Consider the following 27,112-nt stretch of genomic DNA (forward strand, 5'->3'; position numbering starts at 1 on the left):
AGCAACCGATGCAACATTTGCAGCAAAAGACAGTTAGTCGTTCAGGATCACACCCAGATTCCTCTCAGTCCGAGTTGGCGTCACCACGGTGTTGTCAGTGGTGATGGCCAGGTCTTGGTGCGGGCAACTTTCCCTGGGAAGAACTTCAGCTCTGTCTTGTCCAGACTGAGCTTCAGGTGGTGTATCGCCATCCACTCCGAGATGCCAGTCAAGCACGCAGCAATACGTGTCTCTACTTGTGTGTCAGAGGGAGGAAAGGACAAGATCAGCTGGGTGTCATCGGCATATTGTTGGATTAAATTCTGTGGAATTCTGCGGAATGTGGATCTTTTTGTTTCATAGGTATATGTAAAAGCCATTTAATAACATAAAGCATGTATTTCAGAAATTTTGGCAACTTAAAATGTGTTAAAATGGGAGTACAGCATTTGTGAAAATTGAGAGGGCACGCATAATAGCCATGAGGCTAACAGTTTTATCAATTATTTTAAAAACTCTCTAAAGCTTAAATACAATCACCATACTATAAATACTTCAAATAAAGTAAAAGTTGCTTCAAGAAATAAATCACCTCAAGTATAAACATGGGTAATAATGAGGCAAATATTTGTGTCCTTCAAACTGTTTAAGAAAAAGTTGTGTGTGTGTGTGCATGTGTATGTGTGCGCTCATGTGTCACTGTTGCACATAGGCTGCCTCATCATTCTCCTGCACCACCAAAGAAAATATTAAGTTCAAGTCGTTGGTTTGTGTTCTAAGTCTGCGTAATTTCTGCAGAGTTCTTTGTGGACTTCTACCCACCCAGATTTCATGTTGACCTAGTGATAACCCCTGATTTATAGTCACAAAGTCAAAAAGTGCAAAAGAGGCATAGTTAAAAGGAAAGCAAACTGATATTTTAACATTGTTTGAAAATCACATTTCAAACTTCATGATGTAGTAAAATGTGTTGCAACTCCATGTGAGTGGATCTACTCAATACTCACATGGAGTTGCAACACATTTTGTGATCGGCCACAGTGTTTTATGAATCTTTCGAAGTCTTAAATATGCAGTGTACTCTTTCCAGTGAGCATCACAAGTAAATTTGTGGCGCAAACTGAGCTTGGCACATGAACTAAATTTTGGTGAAAGGTCATTTATTTTTTTTATTTTTTTTTAAATTTCGGTTTCCTAAGCAGTGTTGGAGATAAACCAGCGGATGAAAATTATGCTTGAATTTGGTTGAAGTGCATGTGTAGCTGCTGGATATTTGGCCCTAGCTGCCCATCATTCAAAGGGAAAATTCACCAATTTTTCAACCTTGTCTATTTGTGATAGGGATAGCACATGAAAAACACCTGCAGTTGTTCCTGATTGTTTCTGCATCTCAGGAGCATTAGGAAAAGCAAGTTTTTTTCGACCGTCAAGTGATGTATTGTGACATCATTTGGCGGCCAGAAAAACCAAAGCCTAGCAGGGTTTCTAATACTCTAATTTACTCTAAACACGTTCAAAAACACATCCTCGTTCTCTTGGCTGAACTATATTTCTGATGGTGGAAATGATGTCCCACAACACTAATGCCGAGGATTTTATGGACAACAATATAGAAGCAAACATGCAGTAATGCAGCGGTCGGGAACCTATGGCTCGCGAGCCATATATGGCTCTTCCGGTGACGGCATATGGCTCCCAGACAATTTTGAGTTGAAAAAAAAATCAGTTTGGAACTGATTTTAAAATACTTGTGATATTTCTTAATAATACTGTGTCATTTTAAAGTAAACAGAAATTAGTTTTGAAGATAAATTTCACGGGTCACGGGTCACCCGTGGGTCGGGTCGGGAACCAATGGCTCGCGAGCATGTCCGGGTCATTGTAAAGGTGAAGAAATCAATTTTATCAGATAGCCAACTAGTTTATCCGCTTCAACCCTTGTAACGGAAAAGATGGCGAAAAGAAAAAAAGACGATGATTACCGTGCATTCCAGGCTGCGTGGACAGAGGAATTTGCATTTGTGGAGAGAGCAGGATCTGCGGTATGTCTAATATGCAATGATAAAATTGCATCGATGAAACGGTCAAATATAAAGCGGCACTTCGATACACACCATGCTTCATTTGCGTCGAAATCTCCAGCGGGGGACAGCAGGAAAAGGGCATGCGAGGAGCTACAGCGGAGAGTGCAGACGAGTCAGCAGCAACTACGTGTGTGGACCAAGCAAGGGGACGGGAATTCCGCTAGCTTTGCGGGGGCTTTGGCAATAGTAAGGAATGGAAAGTCATTCACAGATGGCGAGTACGCCAAAACATCCATGCTTGATGTGGCCAATGAACTGTTTGATGACTTCCCAAATAAAGACAAGATAATCAAACGAATAAAAGACATGCCCCTGTCAGCAAGAACTGTGCACGATCGTAGCATCATGATGGCAAATCAAGTCGAGGAAACACAAATTAAGGACATAAACGCCGGGACATACTTTTCTCTCGCGTTAGATGAGTCAACAGACGTTAGCCATCTATCTCAGTGCAGTATAATTGCCAGGTATGCTGCAGGTGACACACTGCGTGAGGAAAGCTTGGCTGTTTTGCCAATGAAAGGGACAACAAGAGGAGAGGATTTATTCACGTCTTTCATGGAGTTTGCTAAAGAAAAAAAACTACCGATGGATAAACTTATTTCTGTCTGTACTGATGGCGCACCCTGTATGTTGGGGAAGAACAAAGGATTTGTAGCGCTTCTCCGTGAACATGAAAAGAGAGCCATCCTAAGTTTTCATTGCATCCTGCACCAGGAGGCGCTTTGCGCTCAGACGTGTGGCCAGGAGCTTGGTGAGGTGATGTCGCTGGTCATTCGAGTGGTCAACTTTATTGTTGCCCGAGCTTTAAATGATCGCCAGTTTAAAGCTCTGTTAGAAGACGTTGGGAATCATTATCCCGGTCTGCTTTTACACAGCATCGTGCGTTGGTTGTCAAGGGGGAAGGTGCTCAGCCGTTTTGCAGCTTGCCTTAGTGAAATCCGGACTTTTCTTGAAATGAAAGGCGTCAAGCATCCTGAGCTAGACAACACTGACTGGCTCCTGCAGTTTCACTATCTCGTGGACATAACTGGCCATCTGAACCAGCTCAATGTGAAAATGCAAGGTATTGGAAATACAATCTCATCCCTTCAACAAGCAGTGTTTGCATTTGAAACCAAGCTGGAAGTCTTTCTCAGGGAGATTGAAACGGGTCGTCTTCTGCACTTTGAAAGACTGCAACAATTTAGAGATGCATGCTTAGCAAGTGACTCCACTCAACATCTGGATCTCCAGCAGCTAGCTGGCTTTACGTCCAATCTCCTGCAGTCATTCAAAGCACGTTTTGGGGGAATTCGTGCGCGCACTGGTCTTTTCAAGTTCATCACTCATCCACATGAGTGTGCTGTGGATAAAATCGACCTGACATGCATCCCCGGGGTCTCTATCGCAGACTTTGAGCTGGAAGTTGCTGACCTGAAGGCATCAGACATGTGGATGAGTAAGTTCAAGTCACTTAATGGAGAGTTGGAAAGTCTTGCGCGACAGCGAGCAGAGCTGGCGAGGGAACACAAGTGGACAGAAATGAAAAATCTTCAACCTGAAGACCAGCTGATTCTTAAAACTTGGAACGAGCTTCCTGTGACATACCACACAATGCAGCGTGTGAGTATTGCCGTATTGACCATGTTTGGCTCTACATATGCATGTGAGCAGTCATTCTCGCATATGAGGAACATTAAGACCAACCTACGCTCACGTTTAACTGATGGAAGCCTCAACGCCTGCATGAAGCTCAACCTCACCACGTATGAACCAGACTACAAGGCCATCAGCAAAACCATGCAGCACCAGAAGTCGCATTAAAAGTAAGACATATTTAATTTATTATACGTTAAAAATACTATATGGCTCTCAATGAAATATATTTAGAAATATTTGGCTTTTATGGCTCTCCCAGTCAAAAAGGTTCCTGACCCCTGCAGTAATGCATTCTGGTACATGTAAGCACTGTATAACTAACAAAACAAAAATTATACTGGCTTGCTGGCTGTTTTGAATTTCTGTAATACAGCATTACCACCCTGTGGCATGATGTATTGTGAATGTTCATTGGCATTTTCCACATCTGTACATTTTACTGTAAGACATACATGAAGACCTATGTACAAATTTTGAGAGGTGTGAGCTAAACTGTAATCCGAAACTTTGTGGGGGATTGTCTTAGCTTTTGGTGAGCTCTAACTTCTGTTTCCACTGGGGGGGGGGGGGGGGTTAAAGGATTTATGCCCCAAAGTCAATGAGGACCACAAGATTTCCTACACATTTCTTTATTGAATTAAAAACTGTACCAGCTTTTTTTTGTTTTTTTGTTTTTTTTTGTTTTGGATGCTGCATGAAGACTGAGAAAGCTATGATGTGGGATTTTGAACTTCATCTAGATTTGTGTGGGGTTGTTTAATTGGGACTGCGTTTTAAAAAATGGTTTCTTTTTCCACTCAGAGGTCAGCATTCTCATAACATTCTCATAGCGCATTGTAACAAACCCAAGACCACGGGAACATGCTCAAGTGCACAGGCAAACGATTGAAACTAGAAATTCAGTTTCGTTAGCTAAAAAAAAAAAGCACAGTATATTGTTCAGATTGATATGCCATACTTTCATTTAGATGTCATCATTACCTTTATAAGTCATTTTCATATAGAGTTTATGAAGCTGATTGTGGTATCACAGCACAGTAGAGGCCTATATATTAGGTCTGACTAGGACAGTGCGGTAAGACATAGATCGTGTGACGATAAAAAAATGTCTGTCGTTTCATATTATGTTATATTGTTTATTTCGTTGTGTTGCATACTCTTTATGTCAATATTTTTCATCATTTGGAGTCTGTCCCTCTTTTGCGCGGTTTACATTGATAAATTACTTATTGGCTTTTTACTCACGAAGCTTTTATTACACTTACAGTAATGTAACTAGTGTAGTTGTCATCAACTCTCCAACACTGCTCTGTCTCTCCTCTGCTCCGCTGAGCCCTGCCCGCAGTGAAACAGAGGAGAGGAGACGAGAAACTAACAAGACCATAAATGACAGCAAAACGCAGTAGAGACTATGTTTATTTATGTTATTCACCTAACGTATGTGCACTCATTTCATTTCATTTCAGCTCAGTTTGAGAGTATCTTTCGGCACAGGTTGAAAACTCACCTCTTCAAGAACTACTACCCTGTTACTTGCTCCTAGCACTTATTGTATTCACTCATTTAAAAGAAAAATCTCTTTCTTGCGCTTTTACTTTAGCACTGGTTTTGCTCTTAGATGCTTGGTTAGAGAGAAGTTGCACTTATGAGTTCTGATGACTAGTAGTTCTCCTGATTTCCTACATTAAATGCACTTATTGTAAGTCGCTTTGGATAAAAGCATCGGCTAAATGACTTTAGTGTAAATGTAATGAGTATCTACTGCGTTTTGCTGTCATTTATAATCGTGCTACTCCCCTCTGCTCTCTGTGATTCAGTGAGGGTGGGCTGCCCAGAAACTATTTATTCATTGATTTTACAGAAAATGTGCTATACTGTGATAGGTATTCTTATCGGGATATGAAGGGACCTATATTGGGATATGAGATTTTGGTCATATTGCACAGCCCCTAGCTAGGTCTGACACAAAATCTTAGGATTCAGTGTTTTATTCCAGAGTAGCACATCGAATTTTTCTACTTTCACTGGTTTCAAACATGTAAAGATTACTGAACTCTCAAGGCACTGATGGACTGATTGTAAAACCTCTCTCATTTTGGTTGATAAGGGAATTACTTGTTTTAGTGAGTCTCATATGAGGCTTTGCAGATACAGCATGATGTCCTGTCACTGAGCTCTTTAGTTAGGCTGAGGGGAGGTCGGAGACAGGGTACAGACCAAGAGAAGAGGGAGGGAAGGGATGAGGCAGGCAGATTTATGTCCTTCACATCCGACCTGTTTACATGGAAAATTATGTTTACATTTAAGCTCCTTCCTCTAGACCAAGGGAGTTGAACTGTGTCTGTATACAACACTGGATGGAGAGGAATAAGGTTATGTCACACACACATGCACATGACTATGGCTAAACCCCCCACCATTTGATTTTTTTTTTGAAGAAGAATATCTTTATTACATTTTTATATACAACACAGAAAAAACAGCTAAGATACGACATGAAAAAATTAGTAAGTAAGAATAAGAAGTAAAAAAAAGTAGTGGGCATTATCTCCATCCTCAACCCTCACCACCCCCTACAATAGAGAAAGGCAACATCAAATAAATAAATATGTAAACAAATAGCAAGGTTACAGGAAAACTGGTTTGCAATAGAAAAGGTACAGGGACAGGCTAGGCTGGTTTAGGAAACCCTTGTAATATGGAAGATGACAGCGTAGGTCCAATATGTCCTAAGTAAGGGTCCCAAACTTTATCGAAGGCGGCCAGTGAGGAGTGAAGCATACATGAGATGTATTCATTGGGAATACACTCCATAATGCATAATACTACACACCTGTCCTCTTACTTAATCTGTCTATATACATAGATTAAGATCTGAACCTGTTCATGTAGGAGCTCCAGCAAACACTCCAAAAAGGTAGGGAGGGGCATAGTCAAAGAGTAACCCCCCCCCTTTACCCAGCCCCACCCTCCCTCCTCTCTCTACTCCTCCCCCCTCCAATGAGAATCATCTATGTCTGTCTACCCGGCTCCTCTGTCAGTGTGGGCTTTGTTATGGGCTTGCACTAAATTTTGGAGGAAAAGATGTGTACAGTTTTCTGTGCACTGGGCAATGTTGGGAATACTGAATACTATCTCATGGACCCAAAAAATGTGCACTAGCTGTCAAAACAGGCTGCTGCTGTTCGGGCACCTGTGAAACATTGTTGTTGTTTTTTTGCCTATCCCCACCCCACCCCCCCCTCACCCCACCCTCATCACGGTGAGTTAAAATTTTATTCTGTTTTCATTTTTAGCTCGGCATTTTCCCATGTAGAGAGAGAACCAATGTGCCCTCACAATAACAGACCCCGGATTGACCATAATGGTGTTTACCCCCTTTGTTCTCAATTTAGATTTGATACATTTTTTCTGAAACATTTTTGAATGCAAAGTTTGTTAATGCATTTGGCATTGTTGATTATGTAAGACCCTTGATGCTGCTGTTTGTGCATTTCTTGTTACTTTTCTGCAGACATTTGGAATTTTTAGGATGTTTACTAAGGATGATGATCTGTATTAAAAATGTTTGAAATAAGGTTGAACCTAATTATCAGCCAGACAGAGGTATCCTTCCTGTAAGAGATTCTGCAAAGTGCTGAGTGTATGCCACTGGTACAGCAGACCGTGTAGTGCAGCAGTGCACTTAGGACTTATTTGAGTTAGCCGAATAATGTGTCGCATTCATGTGAAAAGAAAATGATGTCATTGTAGTTTCTCTTCAAACTATGGATGTTATTTGAAATGGGATCTATCTAGTTACTTAGTGGTACACTTGGTGGTGGTGTTGACCATTATGCACTGTTATGTGGCATTGTTCTGTAGCTCATTTCATATACTCCTCCCACGATGATGATGTCCCTGACAGTCAACGAATAACAGTGCACTACCATGTGTAATGTAAGACTAAACAGTTGAAACTGTGGCTACTTTGATTGGAAGACTACCCCAACCATTTTCAGTAGCGCCCTGCCCTTCCCCCACCCAAAATGTGCCTTCGTTCAAACATCCACCCCAGCTACCACCAGCTCATTGCACAGGTCATCAGTTCAGGAGGAAATGAAACCCCATATGCCTCCCTAATTTGCCGGGAGGGACTGTTTAGTGATGGGACAAGCTGAAAACCACTCTTCATGTTTATGATCTGTTCTGTTGGCAAATCTGTTAAATCCAGCCAAAGGCAGTCTTTCCTCCATGTCTGCCTTTGCTTGCTAGTCTTTGAAGATAGTGGAGCCTAGCTCACTAAACGATTCATTCAAACCCAAATTTTTGTTGTCAAAAAAGAAAACTGTGAAATATAAATAGAGGTATTTTCTGGCTACTTTTGGGCAGTTGTTGCTCTAAGTTGGAAAATACTTATCTACTACTGGTGATGAAAATTTTCTTTGCAGGTTAGAGTGTGTACTGAGTATTTGTATACACGACAGGTCAGTTCTGTCGAATAAACTAATTTGTAATGTACTCATTGCAGAACTGTTTTGATGACTAATGTAAGATATTTTGCACTCAGGTTAAGTTAGTGTAAGTGAATTAAAATGTTTATCTATAGTCACAGTTTTAAATTGCTATTACAAGAACTTCCCCATGAATTGTTTGTTTCTTTGCATTTCCATCTTACACGGTTCTAAGCATCTTTTTCTAAATGACTTGCCTTGGTGATTCCTCTCATCCTTTAATTCATAGTCATTGGTTTGAAAGGTTTTTTTTCTCCTTAGATGATGTCTGCATTATGGTCCCTGCTGTCATTTCCAAAAAATGATTGAATTGGCACTGCCAGTGCCGGTCAGCATACTTTTAGCTGTCTGGATTGTCTTTTCGGTTTGCAGCAAAGTACGTTATTTTATAAATAGATTGACTCCCTCCATGTCAATTGCTCTGATATGTTATTACAGTCAACCTGCCAAAGAACCTGCCGATTGTCTCAGCATCACCTTCCAAGCCTAGCAGGCGTTCGATGCAGTCCCCCTACAGGCTCCCCAACCCCCTTCCTCCTCTGCCTGTCAGAAAGGGGGTAAGGGGGCGACGGCCGAAGAGTGAGACCCTTGCCTTACTCAAAGCTGTGGCAGAGGCAGCAGCAGCTGCCCAAAATGGCACAGCACCTGTAAACACACAGCTTGCAACCAGGCCCCACAAGAAGAGGGGCCCAAAACCGGGGAGCAAGGTGGGATCTTGCTCAGTTATATATTTCTGATTTAGTTAGGATTTGTAGTCTATCAGGTGTTTACATGTCGGACAAATATTTTATTGTTTGTTTTCCAGAGAAAGCCCAAAGTTTCCCAGAGCACAACACAGCTGCCTGGCATCCAGTTGCCACAAGAAATCCCTGCCAACCTCAACTCTGTGGTCTCAACAGGTAAATATTGTCTTTATTGTGAACTTGTGTTTAATTCACATCGACACGCACACACACACCGACACGCACACACACACACACACACACACACTGGATTGTTTATTTTAAATGAAAGTACACAAGTATATCAAAATTGTGTAACTCCTCATGTTGTGTGTTGTTGCAGTCTGTGTGTACGTGAATAAGCATGGAAACTGTGGTCCCCATCTGGACAGGAAGCGGTTGCAGCATCTGCCAGACCACTTTGGTCCAGGGCCAGTAAATGCTGTGCTTCAACAGTTGGTCCAGTCGTGTATAGACTGTGCTTACCAGCCCAAAGTTCTTCTCAGTGCACTGCAGACCCACTCAGGAGGAGGGGAAGTTGTCAGAGGTAACCACAAATAGCCAGTTTCTGTTTCCCCCAGCTTTTCTTGTAATTGGTCTCTTCAATTAATTTGCCACACAGCAAAATTGTTTCAAACATTTGTTAGTGGATAATTAGCAGTCTACATACTTAACCAGTCCCTTTCTGCAGTAGTCGAGTGATAGACCAATTTAACTTTTTAAAACTTGTCTTCATCCCAGTGAGAACGGATGGTGGGGTTCGACTGGTAAAACTGCCTTCAGCTTCCAGTGCTTCCTTTGTGCTGCGCTTCTTGGAGACTCTGTGCCATCATCTGCAGTGTGACAACTTGTTCAGCAGCCAGCCATTTAGCCAGTACATTGCTTATGATAGGACAAAGTCAGGTAATAACTATACTTAAAGCCCCATGAGAGTACAGCTACTTGACACTCAATCATTTTAGTGGTTTTTGATTTTCATTTTTATAATGAAAATCAATGATTTCAGACCTTCATAAGGTCTGAAGCTGATATGTATCTATTAGTGGTGATGGTTGCAATTAGTGTACATATGTTTTTGTGTTCCAGTAAAGGAAGAGGCCTCAGAGGCACCAGCTCTGGGCCGGGGAAGTAAGCGGAGTCTCTCTGGACTCTGTCCACCGTATGCGGCCCCCCTTTCTCCAAAACATTTGCGTACTGAAGCCCACCCTTCAGAAGGTACCACTCTGTTTTTTTTCCTTTTTAGAAATTAATTTAAAACGTTTATTTGGGAAGAGAAAATGTACATTAATCAACATTCGAACAAATGTAAATGTACCCAAGTTAGCTAAGAGGCTAGTTTCCATCAGCAGTCCCTTTACCTGATGTTGTTAGGCATCCTAGGGTAATAAAATAGTACAAGTAATACAACATGTGCAGTAGGTAAAGAACATATGACAGTGTGATATCCATCCATCCATCCATCCATCCATTATCCAAGCCGCTTATCCCAATGGGGGTCGCGGGGATGCTGGAGCCTATCCCAGCAGTCATCAGGTGGCAGTCGGGAGACAACTTGGACAGGCCGCCAGTCTTCACAGGGCCCACACACACACACACACACACACACATTCACACCTAGGGACACTTTAGTACAGCCAATTCACCTGACCTGTATGTCTTTGGACTGTGGGAAGAAACCGGAGCACCTGAAAGAAACCCACGCAGACACGGGAAGGACATGCAAACTCCACACAGAGGGATACCTGGGACAACCCCCAAGGTTGGACTACCTCGGGGCTCGAACCCAGGACCTTCTTGCTGTGAGGCGACCGCTCTAACCACTGCGCCACCGTGTCGCCAGTGTGATATATATATATATATAAAAAAGGAAAAAAATAAACATACAACATAGTTAATATACAATACAAGAAAAACAAGCGTAAACAAACAAGAAAATATATACAGAATATACAAATAATGTAGAAAAAGATAATATGCAAATAATATATATATAAAAGCAGACATACAACACAGCTAATGTACAATCCAGTTAAACAATATGTTAAAGGTGTGTATGAATAGCATCAGTGTTGACATTATTGGTTCCTAATGAGCCATATCTTGACATTACACTTATATGAATAATAGGATGGAGACTTTCTAATTGATTGTGGTACTGAGTTCCATTGATGTGATGCTCTAAAGGAGAAGATGGCCTGGCTAAATGCAGTCCTCCTCAGTGGGATTGTGCAGTCCCCTCTAGCTGCATCTCTAGTAGCTCTGTTTGTAATAGATTTGAAGTTGATGAAGCTGGACAGAGGAGGAGGAGCTAAACCATGCATGATCTTATAAAGTAGGTAGACATTTTTGTATTTGATGAGGTTTTCCCAGCTAAGTAGATTATACTTTTTTTTAGAAAATGGCAATGATGAAAACTAAATGGCTTCTTGTCTAAGGTTTTGAGTGCTTGTTTGTGTAATGATTCCAGTAGTTTTAATGCTATAGAGTGTGTGTTAGACCAGCTTATCAGACAGTAGGTGATGTGGGAAACAACCATTGAGTGGAAGTATATCTTTGCTGCCTCAGTTGGTAGGAAGTCTCTGGTAAACCTGAAATTTGCCAAACTCTACTTTATTGCAGACCCTTTTTATGTGGGTTTTGAAGCCGAGGTTTGATTCTAAGTGTACGCCTAAGTAATTGTATTCTGAGACAACTTGTAATCTCTCTCCCTGGATGAGAATATCTTGCTGTTGCCTTTTGAGAAAAACATACAAACTGTTTTCGACACATTCAGTTGCAGACAACATTGGTTAAGCCAGCATGTGACATTCAACATAACATCTGTTAACTTGATTGCAACCTCTTCTGTAGTTTTACCATGAGTAAAAATAACTATCATCAGTATACATTAAGATGTCACACTTTCCACACACAGAAGGTAGGTCGTTAATGTATGTGCTGAATAGGATTGGGCCCAGTATATAGCCCTGCGGCACACCATTTGATAGGTCTAGAGAGTTAGATGTATAATTATCGATGTTTACAAGTTGGGAGCAAGATGAGAGGTAAGATCTGATAAGGTTGGCAAATTCTGTGGAAAGATTGTAATTGAGTAGTGTATGCAGTAGGATGTTATGATTAACGGTATCTAATGATTTATGTAGATCAAGGAACATGGCCCCTACAGCCTCGCGTTTGTCCATTGATGCCTTAACTTTTTCTATGAAGTTGCATGTAGCCGTTAGTGTTGAGTGATTAGCCCTGAATCCAAATTGCATTGGGTGCAGTGTAGAGATGTAACGGTATCAAAATTTCATATCATGATTTGTTACGCCCCCTAGTGGCCAGAGGACCAAGGCGCAACATTTACCACAACAGAACAAACCAAATGTGGGTGCAGCCTCACAAAACCACAACTTAAGCAGAAAGAACCACAACTTAAGAAATATTTATTTAATACAAAAACACAGCAACACAGGGACATAGGGCGCTAATCAGTGGCACCAAATAAACTATAAACTGAAAAGAAAACCCCTCCCCCCTTAACAGGCGTCAAGCGCCCCTAAATACATGGGTTGGTGCCCACCGCTAAACTAATGAAGAATAACATAAACAAACTATGTGTAAAGTAAATGTAGACCCCAGGGTGTCTAAACTTACCAACTTACCCAAATGTCCCCTATGAGCTTAAACAAGAAAAGAAACAAAGAAAAACTAACCAACAAACAAACATAGGCTGATCAGAGGTAAACTAACTCATACTCTTAAACAATCAAAAACAAGACAAACACAAAACCCAACCAACCACTCACCTCCTGATACTGCCACTACCCAGGAGAATGAGAGGGAACAATGGAAAAGCTAGGACTATATATAGGAGGAGGAGCAGGGCGTGGCTAATTGGTGATACGGAACAGGTGTGTTGATAGACAGGGGATCCAAGCTGCAGCTTCTGTAAGAAAGGGAATTATGGGGACACTAGGGGGAGACAAAACCACAACACACCAGGACAGAGCGACACATCCATACAACATGCAGGCCTGCATACATTAAACACAAAAACAATACGGGACGTAACACTCCCCCCCATAAAGACTAAGCCCACGGCTGACGACACCAACACCCCTACCTCCACTACTACTCCATCCAACAACCAAAACTTAAACTTTAGAAAGGGAATCTGCAAACACATTGTCAGTGCCCTTCTTGTACGGGATAACAAGGTTATATGTTTGCAGCATAACAGCCCAGCGCATTAAGCACTGGTTGTGGTTGTACATTTTATCCAAAAAGACAAGAGGGTTGTGGTCCATAAACACCACCACAGGCTCCGCACTGGAGCCAAGGTACACTTCAAAAAACTGGAGTGCCAGCAGCAGCGCCAACGTCTCCTGTTCAATGGTCGAGTAGCGCCTTCGGCAACTGCTAAACTTCTTGGATAAGTAACCAACAGGATGAACCAGACCATCCGCATCCATCTGTGTTAAAACTGCACCAGCTCCAAGGGAACTGGCATCTACCTCGAGAGAGAAAGGGGTAGAGAAATCAGGCGCACTGAGAACCGGGGCACTGCACAGGAGGGCCTTACAGCTCTCGAAAGCTAACTGGCACTCATCAGTCCATACAAACGGAACCAAGGGACTAATCAAATCAGTCAGAGGTGCTGCCACTGTCGAAAAGTTCCGACAGAAACCCCTGTAATATCCTGACATCCCCAAAAACCGACGTAACTCACGCCTAGTACTTGGCACAGGGAACGCAGCTATAGCCGCAACCTTGTCCTCTAGAGGGCGCACCTGACCCCCTCCCACCTGCTTACCCAAATATGTCACTGTTGCCTTCCCAAACTCGCATTTTGCCAAATTGAGAGTGAAAGAGGCATCAGCCAGTCTCTGGAAAACCGTCTTCAAGGAAGACACATGGGCCGGCCAGTCAGACGAATACACCATCACATCATCCAAATACGCGGTGCAATTAGGCACACCCGCAAAAATGACATTCACCAGCCGCTGAAAGGTAGCGGGCGCATTTCTCATGCCAAATGCCATTACCGAGTACTGCAGAAAAGTGTCAGGGGTCACAAAGGCACTTATCTCCGCGGCTCGAGATGAAAGTGGCACTTGCCAATAGCCTTTCAACAAATCCAGTTTAGTTATGTAGGAGGCGGAACCTATCGTATCAATACAGTCATCGACCCGGGGCATGGGAAAAGAATCAGGGACGGTGATTTTGTTTACCTTACGATAGTCCGTACAAAACTGAACAGTGGAGTCAGGTTTTGGTACCAGCAAACAAGGAGAGCTCCACGGGCTGGTACTAGGCTGGACTAAATCATGTTCTAATAAATAAGCCACTTCCTTCTCCATCAGCACTCTCTTCGCCGCATTCACTCTGTACGGATGTTGTTTTATAGGCTGTCCCCCACCCACATCTATGTCATGTTCCAGAACCATAGTGCGAGTAGGCACGTCTCCGAACAGACTGGGAAAATCAGAAATAAGTCTAACAATTTCAGACTTCCTCTCATTACTCAAATGAGGCATCAGAGAAGGCAGATCCCTCAACATCTCCGAATTGCACAGCCGAGGGGTCTGTTGCTGGAGTTTACTCAACGCCAGGCCATCCTCATCCCGCTCGGGAAGAGGAGCGCATATGATTTCAGCCGGCGCTGCAGTGACAGTCGTGAGCACCGCAGCAGGCATAGGCCTACTTTGCGCATCAGGAGACGTCTCGGACGCTCCATCACCTCTAGCGCAGTAGCGCTTCAACATGTTTAAATGACAGACCCTGGCTTTCCGTCTTCGATCAGGAGTTCTAACTACATAGTCCATATCACTCAATTTCCTGTCAGTGCGATACGGACCTGCGAACCGAGCATGTAGAGAAGAACCAGGGACTGGAAGCAAAACCAAAACTTCATCACCGGCCTGCAATGACCGCTGGACGGCCCCCTTGTCAAACTTGCGTTTCATACCGACTTGAGCATCAGAGAGACTTTCCCTAGCCATTTGACAGGCCTCATGCAGCCGCTCACGAAAGCGACTCACATACACTACCGTTCAAAAGTTTGGGATCACCCAAACAATTTCGTGTTTTCCATGAAAAGTCACACTTATTCACCACCATATGTTGTGAAATGAATAGAAAATAGAGTCAAGACATTGACAAGGTTAGAAATAATGATTTGTATTTGAAATAAGATTTTTTTTACATCAAACTTTGCTTTCGTCAAAGAATCCTCCATTTGCAGCAATTACAGCATTGCAGACCTTTTGGCATTCTAGCTGTTAATTTGTTGAGGTAATCTGGAGAAATTGCACCCCACGCTTCCAGAAGCAGCTCCCACAAGTTGGATTGGTTGGATGGGCACTTCTTTGAGCAGATTGAGTTTCTGGAACATCACATTTGTGGGGTCAATTAAACGCTCAAAATGGCCAGAAAAAGAGAACTTTCATCTGAAACTCGACAGTCTATTCTTGTTCTTAGAAATGAAGGCTATTCCATGCGAGAAATTGCTAAGAAATTGAAGATTTCCTACACCGGTGTGTACTACTCCCTTCAGAGGACAGCACAAACAGGCTCTAACAGGTACTATTTAATGAAGATGCCAGTTGGGGACCTGTGAGGCGTCTGTTTCTCAAACTAGAGACTCTAATGTACTTATCTTCTTGCTCAGTTGTGCAACGCGGCCTCCCACTTCTTTTTCTACTCTGGTTAGAGCCTGTTTGTGCTGTCCTCTGAAGGGAGTAGTACACACCGGTGTAGGAAATCTTCAATTTCTTAGCAATTTCTCGCATGGAATAGCCTTCATTTCTAAGAACAAGAATAGACTGTCGAGTTTCAGATGAAAGTTCTCTTTTTCTGGCCATTTTGAGCGTTTAATTGACCCCACAAATGTGATGCTCCAGAAACTCAATCTGCTCAAAGAAGTGCCCATCCAACCAATCCAACTTGTGGGAGCTGCTTCTGGAAGCGTGGGGTGCAATTTCTCCAGATTACCTCAACAAAATTAACAGCTAGAATGCCAAAGGTCTGCAATGCTGTAATTGCTGCAAATGGAGGATTCTTTGACGAAAGCAACGTTTGATGTAAAAAAAATCTTATTTCAAATACAAATCATTATTTCTAACCTTGTCAATGTCTTGACTCTCTTTTCTATTCATTTCACAACATATGGTGGTGAATAAGTGTGACTTTTCATGGAAAACACAAAATTGTTTGGGTGATCCCAAACTTTTGAACGGTAGTGTAGGTCAGCACATTCTTTTTAACAGGCGAGCTCCCGCCCGTAATCTGGTCTTTCAAAACCTTCAGAGGCCCCCGGACAGTATGGCCAAACACTAGTTCCGCGGGACTAAAACCCAGGGACTCTTGTATGGTCTCCCGCACTGCAAATAAAGCTAACGGGACCCCCTCGTCCCAGTCTCGCTCCGTCTCCATACAATACTTGCGCAGGATGGACTTAAATGTTTGATGCCAGCGCTCCAGCGCGCCCTGTGACTGAGGATGGTAAGCGCTGGATACCCGGTGTGTAATGGACAATGTTTTCATTACCTGTTCAAAAATGCCTGATAGGAAGTTAGTACCTTGATCAGTTTGTACTATTTTCGGCAGCCCAAATATAGAAAAGAACTTGATCAGGGCTCTTACTACTGTCTGCAAGGTGATCTTCCTAATAACAATAGCTTCCAGGTATCGGGTGGCAACGCACATTATAGTGAGCAAGAACTGGTTACCCGATTTGGTGTTCGGGAGAGGACCGACACAATCCACCAACACATGCTCAAAAGGCTCCCCTAACGCTGGAATAGGATGCAGGAGAGCAGGTGGAATCACTTGATTCGGTTTCCCCGTTACCTGACAAACATGGCAAGTGTGACAAAACCTGGCCACATCTTTTTTTAACCCTGGCCAGAAGAAATGTTTTAACACCCGGTCGTAGGTTTTCATTACCCCCAAATGTCCAGCCCAGAGATGGTCATGCGCTAAGGACAATACGGACTGGCGGAACGGAACCGGCACCACAACCTGGCACACAACACTCCATTCACAATCTGAGCGCAAAGCCCACCTCCGCATCAGAAGGCCATCCTCCATAAAATAAACCACCTCTTTCGTTTTAGCCGTCTCTGGAGTACGAGTCGTGGCAAAACATTTAGAGAGGCTGTTATCTGCCTTCTGAGCTATAATGAGGTTTTCCCTCATCATTGGTAGAGACTGTGACTCGGGAGGGGATTGAACCCACTCGGACTCATTTTTACATTTAACACTCTTCTCGAAAACATCCAGAGAAGGCACCAGCGGGGAGACAGTCCCCTCAGAGAACACCGGAGAAAACACGGTGTCGGCTAAGTCAATCTCAGGCGATCTCCGTGCCTGTGCACGAGTGACTGCTCAAACAGGACATATTTCTGGAAAGTTTTTAGCCAGCGTATCTGGCTGCAGAACAACTGGGCGATCTAGAACCTCCACAACCGGAGCTACTCTGCCACCCGCAATGTCATTACCTAAAAGGAATGAAACACCTTTCAATGGTAGCGAGGAGCGCACACCCACCTTGTGAATACCACTGGCTAAACTGCAGGATAAGTGTATCTGTTGAAGAGGCACGGACTTGTACCCCATTTCAAAACCCTGCACCAACACACTAGACCCACACGAGGAGCCCTCAGAAAACGGGAACACGTTGGACAATATAAAAGACTGGGCAGCTCCGGTGTCGCGCAAGATGCGCACCGAACGCTGATCAGACTCATCTCCCGAGAGAGAAACCTTCCCGTCCAATAGGAACGGTTTAAACACAGGGTTCACTGGTGAATCACAACCCCTCACCGGAAGAGTAGTCACTAATGACACCTCTTTTATGCGTTTCGTCTGCACCATCTTTTGTTTTAATACTGGACAGTCTGGTTTTATGTGACCTACACGATGGCAAAAATAACACTCCCGCTCCTTATTGGAGGGGGACGTGGGGCTGGGCAAACTTGACTGCACTTTAAGTGGAGCAGGGGAATTAGACCAGCTCTTCTTGTCTTGACGAGAAGCCCCAAACGTGTGTTTGTGCGTTAGCACAAACTCGTCAACGAGGATAGCAGCCTGAGCTAACGTGGTGACTTTCTGCTCATTAAGATATGTCACCATCCTGCTATTTTCTAAGCTGTTTTTAAAATCCTCAAGGAGGATTAGTCCAGATAATGCATCAAAGTCAGTGACTCTGCTAGCCTTGCACCAGCGCTTATACAGAGCTTCTTTTTCATGGGCGTACTCCACAAATGTTTTCCCGGGTGACTTGCGGTGATTTCTAAACTTTTGTCTGTACACCTTTGTCTGTCCAAACAGGTAGAGACAAAATATAACAGCTAGAACAGTCTAATAAGTTCAGAAAATTGCATCTCTTTACTGCAATGTAGTCTTTAAAACCAGGAAAAGACAACACTTATGTCATATCATGATATTATGATATCCAAAATCCCAGATATCTAGTCTTACATCACAATATCAATATAATATCGATATATTGCCCAGCCCTACTTTGTGTCAACAACTTTACAGAACAATGGCAGTAGCAAAAAATTTTCAGGAAAGGTGGGCAATGGTCTCTAGATAACCTGATTAAATTTTAGAGGTAATTGGATTAAAGTCACGGGTCAAAATCTTTTTTTTTTTTTCAAAAATGGCTCCATTTACTTCAGAAACTTAGCTGAGTTCAGTTTGAATTTTTGATACTGGGTTTTTGATCTAGTAGACTTGTTTGGCATAAATTGAAGGTCAAGATGATCTTAATTATTATTATAGAACATTTGCCTAAAAATGCACCCATGTCTTATAAAATCCATCCATCCATCTTAACCGCTTATCCTGCTGTCATGGTCGCGGGGATGCTGGAGCCTATTCCAGCAGTCATTGGGCGGTAGGCGGGGAGACACCCTAGATAGGCCGCCGGGCCATCACAGGGTTCTTATAAAATCCTCTCTATAAAATAACAAAAACACATTATTTATACCTACAAAGGCAAAAGCTTAGCTAATGTTAAGTGCTACAGCATTTAATACTACAGTCGTTTTTTTCTGGTCCTTGTTGTATAGTCTGGTTTCAGATCAGCAAAACCTTGCTGAAGGAGTAGAATATCCTTGTTGAAATTCATTGTTGACTTGTTGCTTTTTGCTTCTTAAATTGGAAGGAATGCAGTGGGAGATTATGTATGTCGCAAAGGAATCTAGATTAATAGATGTCTTGTAATTTGCCGTTTCCAGCAGAGACCATGCCACATGAAGAAAATGGCCTAATAAAAGAGCAACGCTTCATGGACTCAGCCTCCAACTCCATGACTCCTCGGCCCCAGACTCTCCGGAGTACCTCAGAGTACCACACACAGGGCAGTAGCCTCTACTACACAGGCAATGGCACACCCCTGCGCCGCATCGCCTCCAACCCCGCAGAACTTATCTCCACACAATCACTCAGACGAGTTGAAGGTATTCCATATGGAAGAAATAATTTGCTGCAGTAGCATATGGATTCTAAAAATTCTAATTATAGATTTGCCACAATAGTGAACAAGAAAATGTTGCCGGAAATGTCCTAAAGAAGCGTGATAAATTTCATTGGGGACATAGAAGCGCTACCTTAACAAGAAAATCTCTCAGGCCTGAATGTTTCAATCCGCGGAAATAATCAAATGAAGCTTTAGAATGTAGAGACAAAATAAGCATGACATTAGCCAATGATACAGAGTTGTTTCTCTGCTTCAAAACAAGTTTCCAGGGGCGTCCGGGTAGCATAGCGGTTTGTTCCGTTGCCTACCAACACGGGGATTGCCGGTTTGAATCCCTGTGTTACCTCCAGCTTGGTTGGGCGTCCATACAGACACAATTAGCCGTGTCTGCGGGTGGGAAGCCAGATGTGGGTATGTGTCCTGGTCGCTGCACTAGTGCCTCCTCTGGTTGGTTGGGGCGCCTGTTCAGGGGCAGGGGGAACTGGGAGGAATAGTGTGATCCTCCTATGCGCTACGTCCCCCTGCGAAACTCTTCACTCTCAGGTGAAAAGAAGCGGCTGGTGACTCCACATGTATCGGAGGAGGCATGTAGTAGTCTGCAACTCTCCCCGGATCGGCAGAGGGGGTGGAGTGGAACAATGACCAGGACGGCTTGGAAGAGTGGGGTAATTGGCCAGGTGCAATTGGGGAGAAAAGGGGGGGAAAGTCCAAAAAAGAAAAAGAAAAATTCCAGAAACATTTTTAAGACAGTGTTAATTTACTGTCTCATGAGCTTCCTGTGTCTTCTCTATGTCCTAAGCGGCCAGCTCTACCACAGGCCCCGAGGCCCTGACGGCTGACCGGGAGAGTCCTCAGGTGCCCAATAAGAGCCCCTCCACCTGGTCAATTGAGGAGGTGATGCAGTTTGTGAGGGATGCTGATCCATCAGCATTGGCTCCACATGCGGAACTTTTCCGAAAACATGTGAGTGAATGTTATTAGATTATGCTATTGCATTCCGTTACACATACACACAATGCCTTACTTTAAGATTAATTCTGGTATGGATGGCTCAAATGAGAGTCAAACCCCAAGACAAGACCTCAAGTTATAGTTTTTCAAGAATCTAGGTTTAATATTAAACTAAAATTATACACTGCCTAACATATCTTCCAGTAATTATGTACTGTTCATTTAGATGGAGCTAGAATGTGTGTTTGAAGTCCTCTTTGTTTACACAGGAAATTGATGGTAAAGCCCTGATGCTGCTGCGCAGTGACATGATCATGAAGTATATGGGTCTCAAACTAGGGCCCGCACTGAAGCTCTGCCACCACATAGAGCGGTTGAAACAAGGCAAACTGTAGCAGGGCCACCAACAGCCTTGTCCCTGCCAGACCCATGGGCAATAACTGCTGAAAAGGCGAGTATTTGGTCATGACTGAGCATAATCCACCACATGAGTCATGGGGCATCCAGGAGTGTCGTCCCTCAAGACGTGCAAGTTACAACAAACCCCACCTCGAGAGGACTCTGTTGATGTTACAGCTTTATCGTGACTTGCAGAGTGGAGAAGTGTGCCGTGCATTGCTGACACATTACCTCATCCCCTCATCAGTTAACAGAAAGCTGTTCAGGACTAATAGGCTCCACTGACTTCATAAAATCCCAAAGGAAAATAAACCCTGTAGTGTTTACGTTGCATAGCACATGCGCACAGAAGGACAGACCTTTTTGACTAAGATGAGAACTTTGATCCTGTTTTGGATCCCCAAAGATGGAGAATGTATCTTGTATATTGTTTTTATTATTGTTGAGATTCCAGTTAATAAGGATGGGGCTGTATACTAAATCAATCCATAAGATGTTCTTCCCAATTTTCTTGTGAGACATCAGTTTCTTTTACTCTGTTATGTAGTTATTGTCAGTCCTTGTTTTTACATAATTATGGCTAAAGTTTGGTGTTATCTACCTGTCCAAGGATTGCCCCTGCTAATTCATTCCATTTCCGTCAGAGTGAAGAAAGTTGTTTAACATATTTTGCCTTTATCTAGTCATCATACTTGGAATTCTTTTGTTTTTTTAAACTATTTTAACATTGTCAGTATGCTGGCAGTCGAGTCTCAAGTGTGCATATTGTACTTCTAACTTTTCTTTTTTGAAGCTTAAGCTTCCCACGAGTGTCTTGCTGAATCAAAAACTGCTGTGTCCTGTGTGCTGTTTGCATACTGGATGTGAATGGCATGGTTTATAGTGGTGTCAGAGAGGGTCATGAGTTTCAAAGCCCCATACTGGCTGTATTCATGTAGAGACTTTGGTCTCAACCCAGTTTTTCTCAATGTCAAATTATCTGGAAGTGTCCCAAGCTCTAAATCAACTTCGAACTGATGTTTTGAATTTATTTATTTCAGTTGACAGTTTGTTATGGAACTGCAAATATGGCAATTCTAAGGGCGTTGTATGTTTAGTTTTGATGTAATATTTGCATCACTCATAACCATCCAACCTGTTAGTCTGCCTGCGACCTCATGGTTGTCTTTTTGACGTTTTACAATCACTGTAAGCAATGAACACAGAAATGTACAGTTTAATGGGTTTAACCATTATTATCAGCAAGAGAATGTACATTTTGTAGAAAAGTAAAATATTTTAAAGAAATCATATATGGTAGAAATGTGAAGATGAGGGGTGGGGATTTGGTGACTATTTCAGACAATGTAATTTCATACTGCTTTTTAAAACTTAATGCAGCGCTTTTAGTTGGAATACCCCCCAGTAATAGACTTTGCCTTGCTTTACTTTTGACATTTCTCAGGTTTACGTGGTATTTGTTAGTACAACCTTTTGTAGCATACTATTTGGTATATATAAACTACTCAACATGGTTTCATTTATAATTCCTTCTGTGACTTAAATGACTTGTTGTGCCATATGATATGCAACACAGGATCAAAGTGCTGTTGGTTTCCCCCTTGCATCTTCTCAAGTACTTGAAAAATGCGTGTTGCAAAAAGTCCCTTGTTCTTTGTCACACCAGAGAAACAATATGTATTGTGTTCATGGTGTTGTGTATTTTATATTTTATAAAGCTACCAAAAGAAAGACTGTGTTATTGCTGGAAAGATGAGAATAAATTCTGATGGAAATGTTTAAGTCTGAGGTCTTGTTTTTTTGTTTTGTTTTTTTAAAATGGAAAAAAGATTGGGAAAAGTAACAGTTGTTCTGTTATTTTATTTTAATTCACCAGTATAATTTACAAAACATGTAATCCATCGATGACTTAGAAAATTCATTCATGTAATCAAGACACCCAATGCATATAAAAGGTAAGCCTTATGCAATGACTACATTGTAGATGGGCCACGTGAAAAGACAACCTTCTCAATTGTAAATTCCTGCAAGAATTTATTTGTAATTTGACTCAAGCACTGAAGAATTTAAGCCAAAAATTGTGAATTTGGGAGTCTTTGCAACACGAAATCTGTTTGAGAGAAGACAAGAAATAGTCAGAAATAAACACATAGGGATTTTAAGACTGATTTTAACACTGATCAGTTTTTTGCGTTTGCATGCTCAAAGACATTTTCGCCTATTATCAACATGACAGGCCTCTTGTTACACAGATCCAACTTTAAAAAACGAGTTTTCACGTGAGAATGTCTTCATGTCAAACCAGTTTCATGAAACTCTGATTGTCCTCTGATGATAATTGAAAATGGAGTTTTCTCAAGGCATGCCAGAGAAACATATTCAGGCCTCGAGGCTTTTATTTCACTGCAGTTTGATTGGTACATCCACATTAAGCACACACTCGGGTGTGAACACATTAAAACTCACATGTTAACCTGCAGCTGACATCATTGAAATGCTGGTTAATTTCAAGGAACGAGGCTGTTAGTTTAGAAGGGAGCTGTTTGGGCAAGGCAATCTCCATTCCCACGGTGTCCCCTAACTGACAACACACACTGACATTATAAATAGCAATTTTCTAATAAATATAAATGAAGTGTTGCAAAACAAATTTGATCAGTTAGACCACCATGTCAATCACAAACTTCATTGGGGGAAACATCCCACCCACTTGAGAGAGAGAAAAAAAACAATGGAACAGAACAGCACAATCTGTAATGGTGAAAGATTGCATATTTATATAAATAAAGCAGTAGGTCAAAAGTTAAGCCTTGGTCTTAAACATCCCTCCTATGAATATTCCTGTGTCTCGGAAACACTCTGGCATTTGGCTGTTATAAATTATGTTAGACACAACATGTTGGTGCATGTCATTCACAGCCATAATGTATAATTACAATGGGGCAAGACAATAAGTTCTGGTTGGGTAGGTCAGGTACCCTGCATCTTTTAAAACTAAATTTCTATCACAAAGTGCACTCAACAGGGTGAATAAACGGACACACACAGCAAGACTCTCTCACATTCACGAGTATGGTCACAAGCATGAGTAATAAGACAAACACTACATTCTAAACAAAACAGTAAAATGAAATAAAACCACTTAAAAGAGATTTTATACACAATCCGAAAAATTAGTAGAGATGGGAGTTTTCTAAGGGCTTTTAAAACAATAACTCAGTTAGAATTAATACTGAACATCACATCCTTGAGAATGAGTAGGTGGAGCAAACGTGTGGTAGCCATGGTAACATGACCGCTTTATGTACAGTGCATGTACAACATATGAGCTCTTCAGCACATTTCACATCTCAACTGCCTCAAGGTTTAAAATGCTTTGTAAACTTCTTTTCTGCTTCAACTACGTCTCCCTTTTATGATTTGAGTGGATTTAATCGGTGAAATCAATACACAAACCATAGCTTTATTCTGGATGCATGAGGCAATGTGTTCTCAGAGACTGCCAAAGTACCAATTCTATTTGTATACTTGGTCTAAGTACCATTCTTCAGCTTTGTCTTTTTTACTGTTTGATCCATTATTGATAAAGACAATAACCTATCACACTTTCACAGATACACTGGTATTTGTTTTTTCCTAGTCGTTACGTATCTTCAGACAGGCCCATGGATGTGTGCAATGTTTAAATGGGAGAGGTTCAGGGAATTTGGTTCCTCTTTCACCAAATAATGAAAGTGTGTTTTGTTGAAATTGACTGCTGTTGACAACATTCATTTAGATTAATGAAAGTGTGGCATGAGCCCCACCAAGTCATTATTAACCTGCCATGCTAACCCGCACCCATCAAAAAAGAATGCATCGCTTCATTGAGCTTCTGATGAAATGGCAATTTTCAATGGTCGGACATGTTTAAACAGTCTCAGTCAACTCCTATCATTAGATACAGCTTTGCTCTAATAATGTCACTGTGGGAACTTTGGATATCAGGTTTCTTGGTCTTCAGTGCGCTTAAATAGATATCACTACATGTGGAAACAAACAATGAATTCAAAAATGGAACCCATGTGTTTTTCCCATGCTAATTTAAGTTAAAAATGTAGTTAAACATTTTATAGTTATACAGGGAATCTCCAGTGCCATATGGAGAACCTATTCAGCTGCCATACTCAGAAACAATTATGTTAAACTCAAAACAAAATAACCTTCTAGAGTAGTGCATTACAAAGAAAAAAGACAAACAAAAACATAGGGGTTAATAAAAATTCAAGGATCACAATTTCTGAGTGCTGACATTCACGAGCCTCAATTCATATGTGTACCCTAAATCTGGCCTTTGTGTATGGATATACAGTTTGATTAGAGAATGTCTCCACATGTGTTTTATGTTATAGTTATATTCTCTGCCAGAGAGCAGTCCAGAAATTACTCCCTCTCTGGCAAACACTTTCACTTCCTGGGGAGAAATGCTGCTAGTCGCTGTTTCTTAATGGGAAGAAAGTGGATCTCTTGTGAGCTGACCTTCTTCAGTTTAATGGCTCTGTTTTTAGGAACCTTTCGGAGTGGGTCGTTCGGGTCATGCTGCTCCCCTTGGGTCCTGGATGGAGCACTGTAGAGTTGTTGAAGAGACGCCCCCTGGCTGCCATCGCGTTTGATTGAAAAGTTCTTTGTGGATACCCCTGACAAGCCCTTGATTTTTCCGCAGAGAATGGCAGGAATCGCGTCCTTCACCGACACAATGACTTTGGCAGTCTGCGAGGTGCTCACTATCTCCAGGTTTCCCGCTCCGCTGAGCGATGCCTCACGGCCAAGAGAAGCGGGCCCACCAGAACTACTATCAACCACCCACTTATGTTGTCGACTGAACTCCAGGGAGGCTAGGCTGCTCAGGAGTTTGGACTCTAAATTTTCGCTGCACTCAACTGGTCGCAATACACCCAGAGACAAGGCAGTACCAGGATTATTTTGGCTAGGTTGAAAAGCAAACTCCCTCTCAACTGATGGCAGTCCGCTAGAATCACATGACCGACTACATTTTTTCCTTGCACTGCCTACTGACAAGTCAAGCACATTGTCCTGTGGACAGGGATACTCTTGTTTTGGTTCAATCGGACATGTTCTGACAGAGAGATCTAAAACTTCTTCTTCAACCAAAGGAAGTGAGGATGGGGGCACATTTTGCGGATTAGTTGATGACATAAATCTGCTCGGAGAGAAAGGAGAGGTAGTATCTTTTGTGGAAGTCTGAGTGCTTTTACTCACAGTGCAAACTGATTTTGGCATGTTCCCCTTTGAGTCCTCAGTCTGAGGGATAGGAATGGGAATAGGAACTGGGATAGGCAGAGGCACTGGCAGAGGAATGACGACTGGATAGGGGACTAGAAGGGTGGCTGGAGGGACTAGAGGGGCTAGGGGGGAGGTGTAGGGATGAGTCAGGGGAGGAGGTGGGAAAAAATTGGAGGTAAATGAGTCTGTTGGCACAGAGCCCGGTGACTGACAGGATGAGGAACTCGCTGGGGAAGGGAAGAGGTCCTGCAAAATGGCTGCAAAGGCCGGATTTTGAAGAAGAGAAATCAGGTTGAAATCCTGGGCTTGTCCTCCTGACTTTTGGTCCACAACTGGAGGCAACCCAAATGTCAAAGAGCTATTCTGACATATGACATTGTTTTGGAGTGGCAAGGCCGGACAGTTGGTTGTCTGGGGCATTACAGAGGGACTCAGGTGCTGGAGGACCTGCTGATCTAAGACCAAAGGCAGTGAAACTGGGCCCTGGCTGGTTATGAAGTATGGTGCTGCCCCCATTTGGCCAAGCTGAGGTCCAGCTGCTCCAGCCATCTGGAGGTGAACAGGCAGCATCAATGGGCTCTCCCCGAGGCAGATGGGCTGTAGTACTGTTGTGGCTACTTTAAGAGCCACCCCTCCTGGTGAGTCAGTGGTTGGGCTCACCACTGAAGAGACTGGAGTCTCGACCACAGTGGGGAGCCCTCCCTTGCTCAGGCCTGTTGCACTGACATCCCAGGAATCAGCAGGAGTGCCTGGATTTCCTCCACTCTCCACTTTGCCGGTGATTTCTCCACCTCCCACTTCAGTGTTGCTCACTCCAGTCTGAGGGTTTGCCATGGTTGTAGACAAATTGTCATTGTTCTCCATAATCCACTTTGAAGAGTCAATGAAAATCTTTATATATGTTTGTGAAAGGCCTCATCCATCATTCGTCTCTGCAGCTCTGAAACAAAAGAGAAAAAGAATGAATACTGAAAAACATGACAGTCAGCTCCTAAAAGGGGCATTTAATAAAAACAAACTTGATTTATCATGTGGATAATATCACACATAGCAAAACTATAAACATTCTTGTAAAAAAATCCTTTC

The 27,112-nt window shown here is 42.5% G+C and overlaps 2 protein-coding genes across 4 annotated transcripts in view; one reads left to right on the forward strand and one right to left on the reverse strand.

Moving 5' to 3' along the window:
* LOC130109310 (sex comb on midleg-like protein 2) overlaps positions 1 to 22,538 on the forward strand; it is a 35,701-nt gene extending 13,163 nt beyond the window's left edge. For all 3 annotated transcript variants that reach the window (XM_056276150.1, XM_056276149.1, XM_056276148.1), the window contains exons 8-15: positions 8,636 to 8,904; positions 9,003 to 9,096; positions 9,263 to 9,466; positions 9,661 to 9,822; positions 10,006 to 10,134; positions 19,152 to 19,373; positions 20,193 to 20,356; positions 20,614 to 22,538. In XM_056276150.1, coding sequence (XP_056132125.1) covers positions 8,636 to 8,904; positions 9,003 to 9,096; positions 9,263 to 9,466; positions 9,661 to 9,822; positions 10,006 to 10,134; positions 19,152 to 19,373; positions 20,193 to 20,356; positions 20,614 to 20,739 — 1,370 coding nt within the window. In that variant the 3' untranslated portion in view covers positions 20,740 to 22,538. The remainder of the gene's footprint in view (positions 1 to 8,635; positions 8,905 to 9,002; positions 9,097 to 9,262; positions 9,467 to 9,660; positions 9,823 to 10,005; positions 10,135 to 19,151; positions 19,374 to 20,192; positions 20,357 to 20,613) is intronic.
* A 2,543-nt stretch (positions 22,539 to 25,081) lies between these two features.
* zmp:0000001174 (retinoic acid-induced protein 2) lies at positions 25,082 to 26,890 on the reverse strand. Its single transcript, XM_056277996.1, has one exon. It carries the CDS (start codon positions 26,888 to 26,890, stop codon positions 25,190 to 25,192), a length of 1,701 nt encoding a protein of 566 aa, XP_056133971.1. The 3' UTR covers positions 25,082 to 25,189.
* Positions 26,891 to 27,112: the final 222 nt, after the last annotated feature.

Source organism: Lampris incognitus, chromosome 3 (assembly GCF_029633865.1).
Source record: "Lampris incognitus isolate fLamInc1 chromosome 3, fLamInc1.hap2, whole genome shotgun sequence".
NCBI classification, from domain to species: domain Eukaryota; kingdom Metazoa; phylum Chordata; class Actinopteri; order Lampriformes; family Lampridae; genus Lampris; species Lampris incognitus.

What these genes read in the sequence shown, in the direction of transcription:
- zmp:0000001174 (XM_056277996.1), bottom strand. Translation starts at nt 26,890, where the DNA reads ATGGAGAACAATGACAATTTGTCTACAACCATGGCAAACCCTCAGACT.